At 49.5% G+C, this 5,597-nt stretch overlaps 1 protein-coding gene across 1 annotated transcript in view; it reads right to left on the bottom strand.

Moving 5' to 3' along the window:
• The window catches only part of OXSR1 (oxidative stress responsive 1), a gene marked incomplete at its 5' end in the record, with an annotated part of 101,202 nt that overhangs the window by 20,571 nt on the left and 75,034 nt on the right, over positions 1-5,597 (bottom strand). The window contains 2 exons of the mRNA XM_015422779.1: positions 1,553-1,675; positions 4,681-4,746. Coding sequence (XP_015278265.1) covers positions 1,553-1,675; positions 4,681-4,746 — 189 coding nt within the window. The remainder of the gene's footprint in view (positions 1-1,552; positions 1,676-4,680; positions 4,747-5,597) is intronic.

The raw sequence follows: 5,597 nt of genomic DNA, 5'->3' as shown, positions 1-5,597 counted from the left end.
GTGGAGACTTTTCGCGACAGGACATTGGCGGGCGCCGGATGCCACGAGCTACCACCGGAAACGTGATCAGACGCCCGCCCTTGCCCCGCGGTTTCCGGAAACTAGTACCTCGGAGGTACTAGTATTTTACTCCGCAACTTCAGCGGGAAGCCTCGGGTTAGCCACGGGAGCTCTACGCTTCCCAGATGTTGCGGGGTGATTGCGCCCGGAAAATCTGCCTATCTTCCGTCTCTGTAGCGTGGCTAATGCTCCGTGTGACCGCAGCTACTGCATCTCTGATTCCCAAAGGATTCAGCTTACAGACAGATCCCAGGGAAGATTGTGTGAACGTGCTCCACAAGTCTCCAAACAACTAAATGAGGATTTCCTTCCAGTATTGCCAAAGAAATGGAGAATTGCACCTGTGGTCCTACGGGATTTTGATTCGATTTGATTTATTAGGTTTGTAGCCCGCTCTCTCTGTGCCCAGGATCAGAGCAGGTAAAATCAGGATAAAAACATTCCAGTACATAGTACAATAAATACGGTAAAATGCCTGATAATATAGAAGAAGAAGAGATTGGATTTATACCCCACCCTTCACTCAGCGTCTCAGAGCGGCTTACAAACTCCTTTCCCTCCCCCCTCCCCACAACAGACACCCTGTGAAGTTGGTGGGGCTGAGAGAGCTCTTTCGAGAACTGCCCTTGAGAGAACAGCTCTGACAGAACTATGGCTTGCCCAAGGTCATCCAGCAGCTGCGAGTGGAGGACTGGGGAATCAAACCCAGTTCTCCCAGATTAGAGTCCGCACACTTAACCACTACACCAAACTTACAACAATGAAATACATTATATTATAAACTAAACAGTATCAGGGCTATTTTTGGGCAGGTACGCACAGGAACGGAGTTCCGGCTGGCTCCCGAGCTGGTCACGCCCAGCAGGAACTCATTACCTAACAGTTAAATAAATAAATAAATAACAGGCCACACCCAACAGCAGAAACTCATTAGGATTGGCTACATTAGGGGTGTGTGGCCTAACATGCAAAGGAGTTCTTGCTACAAAAAAAGCCCTGGGTTTTGACAACAAACAAGGTAAACAAAATAAGAAGAAAAATGTGGGTGTGGCTGGATGACCACACTTCTGGTAACATGGGGGTGTGGCCTAATATGCTAATGAGTTTTGCTTTGGGTGTGGCCTGTTATGCTAATGAGTTCCTGCTGGGCCTTTTCTACAAAAAGAGCCCTGAACAGTATAATTAAAAGATGGCGTAAAACTCAGAGGGGAGTGGTGCCTAATCTGTCTGGCTGAAGAGGGGAGGCCAATCAAAGATGGAACCTGTCGCTGCCCTCGACCATGGGCCCAGCAGAACTCCTCTGCTTTACAAGCCCTGTGGAACTGCATTAGGTCCCACAGGGGCTCAGATCTCAGCTGGAAGAGTGTCCCACCGGGCCAGAGCCAGGCCCGAAAAGGTGGACAAAACCATGTCCTTCAAAGAGGTTCCCCTTGGAGCCATCCTTCCAGAAATTGGCTGGTTTCAAACTGGGAAGCAGCCAGCGTTGGCTTACCCTGAGCTGTGAAATTGCCGCTCTGCCCTCTTCGCTTTCTTCATCGAATTCGTCGTCGCTCCACTCCCAGCCACCGTCCTCCGTCTTGTGTAGACGCCCGCTGGAACCCGGGACTCTCCGGACCTGAACAATAAAAGCCAGAAGCGAGTCAAAACAGGAGACCTTGGTGAACAGGCCCCAAGGAGGCCAGGCTGGCAACAACCAGAGCCAGGGCTTTCTCGGTGGTGGCTCCATCCTGGCGGAATGGGCTTCCGGAAGAGATCAGGGCCCTGTGGGATCCTTTACAGTTCCGTAGGGCCTGCAAGATGGGGCTCTTCCACCAGGCATTTGACTAAGGAGCCACATCATGCACCGAGGAGTGTCCCCATGCCCTGGCTCTACCACCTTTGCAGCCTGCGTCCTGACCTTAGCCTGTACCCGCTGCACAACAAAGTGATCAAACTGAGCTGGTGTGTATAGGAAGTGGTTAAGACGCTGAACTAGAGGCTGTGGAAGGTCAGTAGTTCAGCAGTTCGAAAACCGAGTGTGCCGCATGACGGAGTGAGCTCCCGTCTCTAGTTCCAGCTCCTGCCAACCTGGCAGTTCGAAAGCAAGAAACTGCAAGTAGATAAATAGGTACCACTTCGGTGGGAAGATAACAGCGTTCCATGCACCTCAGTGTTTAATCATGCCGGCCACATGACCACGGAAACGTCTTCGGACAGCGCTGGCTCTTCGGCTTTGAAATGGAGATGGGCACCGCAACCCTAGAGTCGGATTCGACTGGCTTTCGAGCAAGGGAGACCTTTACCTTTAAGGTATATGATAAATAATTTTGCTCCCGTTCTCTTAATAATGTTCCAGCATTTTTTTTACTGTATTTAACTGTTTTAACTATATTTTAAATAATCGGTATTTATGCTTATGATGACATATTATGATTAGTTTTAATTGTATTTTATGAGATGTCTGTAAGCCGCCCTGAGCCCGCCCTTTGGTGGGGAGGGCGGGGTACAAAATAAACAAACAAACTGGCAACTGGCTCATCACGGTCTTGAAAAATTTGAGGTGACTGCATTAGAAGAACTCAGCACAAACAAAGCTGACTAATACCATTGGCCTATTGAAGTCAGTATTGCCTAGTCTGATCTGCAGTAGCTCTCCAAGGTCTCAGTCAGAGGTCTTTCCAAAGGCCTACTTCCTGAAATTTTTTTCATGGGAGATGACAGGGTTTTAACCTGGGACCTTCTGCAAAGCAGATGCTCTACCAATGAGCCATGGCCCCACCTCAAAATTATTTCATGCCTACACCCATGATGTTACCTTATACCAAGTCAGATCTCTAGTCAGAGAGCCAGCATGGTGTAGTGGTTAAGAAGAATGGACTCTAAACTGGAGAACTGATTGGATTCTGCACTCCTCCACATGAAGCCAGCTGGGTGACCTTGGGTCAGTCACAGCTCTTTCAGAGCTCTCTCGGCCCCCCAAAAAAATAATAACCCTAGCTCGCCACCTAGCATGATGCTAATGAGCTAGAACTGCCACAGGAAGTGGTGGCGGCTACAAGCATGGATGGATTCAAGAGGGAATTAGATCAGCATATGGAGCAGAGGTCCATCAGTGGCTATTAGCCACAAGGTATAGATAGGGGCTCTGGGGCAAGTGATGCTCTGTCTTCTTGGTGCTTGGGGGGGTCAACAGTGGGAGGGCTTCAATCAGCAGTTCAAGACCCGAGTTGTCGCATGACGGAGTGAGCTCCCATCTCTAGTTCCAGCTCCTGCCAACCTAGCAGTTCGAAAGTGAGAAATTGCAAGTAGAGAAATAGGTACCGCTTTGGTGGGAAGGTAACAGCGTTCCGTGCACCTTGTTGTTTAGTCATGCCGGCCACATGACCACGGAAACGTCTTCGGACAGCGCTGGCTCTTCGGCTTTGAAATGGAGATGAGCACCACAACCCTAGAGTCAGACTCGACTGGCTTTCGAGCACGGGAACCTTTACCTTTTTTATATATAGGAACTCTCGGTCTGGGGCAAGTGATGCTCTGGATGGGCCTTTGGCCTGCTCCAACATTGGCATCTCTTACGTTCTTATGTTCTTATGTTAACTTCAGGCTGCCAGACAATCTTCAGATCTCCTGGCTATACTACGCACCATGCCGTACAATAATTATAATTATTATTGGATCATTTAGTCTATTAAAGTCACCACTGTCTCCTGGCTTGCAGCAGCTCTCCAGGTCTTTCACCTGCTACCTGATCCTTTTAAACTGCGGATTTCAGGGACTGAAACGGGGATCCTGTGCTTGCAAAGCAGACCGTTCTACCAATGAGCCACGGTCCCTCCCCAGGTCTTTAAGAAACACAACAGTTGAATGGTATTTCCGAAAGATGCATTCTGGGCATCCGGCAAGGGGATCCTTGTTCAGTGAGGCAGAGTTCCTGCACGTCAATCTTACAACCCGTCGCTTGGGGACGTGAAACAAACGTGAACCGTTTGACCTCAGTGTGATGGCCTCTTAGTACAGAATCAGAGGATACGGATGCGTGGGGGTTTCAGAAGCAACGCTACAGATGACACAATTGAATTCTCCGGAGGTTTTGAAGCAGAGGCTCGATGCTGATTCTGTGGATTTAGGCAGATCGTGAGAGGGGAGGGCAGGAAGGGTTGCCTCGGTGCTTAGTTCTCATGGCCCTTTCTGACACGCCCAGGGAAATGCCGATTGCCACGCTGGGGTTAGGAAGCAATTTTCTCCAGGAGGTTTTTTTTTTTTTGGCCATCTTCTGGGCATGAGGGCATGTGGAAAGGTATTTGTGAATTTCCTGCATTTCGCAGGCGGTTGGACTAGACGACCCTGGAGGTCCCGTCCAACTCTGATTCTACGAATTCAGAAAATCAAGGCCCCCTTGAGTGTCCTTCGCTAGTCTGACCCTAAGAAAACACCTTCCCAATTCAAATACGGCAGTGCAAGCATGGCGACATGTTAGATGCTGGCAGAGAATCCTGGTCTCTTCGACAGAGGGACTGCCATTTTGCATAGGGCGAAATTTTGATTTGGAGACTCAGAAACTGCTCCTCAGCCCTGCAATCAGTTCCACCCAAAGCCCGAACCCGGGTGCCCCCCCCCCCTCCAGCCCAACAGCCCCGGTACCTTCTTGGCTCTTTCGGTGATTGTCGGGGCTCTCTGCAACATTTTTTCTTGCAAAAATTCTTTGTTCTGGGAAAGACAAAAACCCCCACAATCTAATTATCGCCTGGATTTTCTGTTCTTCAAAAGACCATCATTTGGCTCCGGGAATATTTCTCATTGGGGGGCGACGACAGCTACATAGATGATTTCTCTGGTTTCATTGGAACAGAACCAGAAAAGCTTTTGATGAAAGTGTTTTCTAGTAACAAACACATTAGTATCTTCCTAAGGACCGGACTGCAGTGCCGGTCCCTTGACATTAGCTTTGGGGAGGGCTACGAGGGTGTGTCCTCCCAATAAAAAAATGTTCTGACATCTGCTGGGATAGAGTTCACCATACATTGATGATGACGTGCTACTTTCCCATCAAATACAGGATTGTTGGCAGATTTCTTGGAGCAGGTACCATGGCACTGCTACGGAACAGGCTGAACTAAGAAACAACTCGAATGATAAAAGGGTTGGAACACTTTCCCTATGAGGAAAGGTTAAGGCGCTTGGGGCCCTTTGGCTTGGAGAAACGACGACTGAGGGGTGACATGATTGAGGTTTATAAGATTATGCATGGGAAAGAGCAGGTAGAGAAAAAGGTACTTTTTTCCCTTTCTCACAATACAAGAACTCGTGGCCACTCCATGAAATTGCTGAGCGGTCGGTTTAGAACGGATAAAAGGAAGTACTTCTTCACCCAAAGAGTGATTAACACTTGGAATTCACTGCCACAGGAGGTGGCGGCGGCTACAAGCATGGACGGCTTCAAAAGGGAATTAGATAAGCACAAGAGGGGGACCCGCGATACTCGCGGGGGGGGGAGAAGAGCCCCATCTCCTCCACCCCCCCACCCCTCAATCTCCCCGAGGCGGCGGCGCCCCCCACCC

The sequence above is a fragment of the Gekko japonicus genome, unplaced genomic scaffold (assembly GCF_001447785.1).
Source record: "Gekko japonicus isolate JY-2015 unplaced genomic scaffold, Gekko_japonicus_V1.1 scaffold3483, whole genome shotgun sequence".
Taxonomy (NCBI): domain Eukaryota; kingdom Metazoa; phylum Chordata; class Lepidosauria; order Squamata; family Gekkonidae; genus Gekko; species Gekko japonicus.
This window is presented reverse-complemented; position numbering and strand designations above follow the sequence as displayed.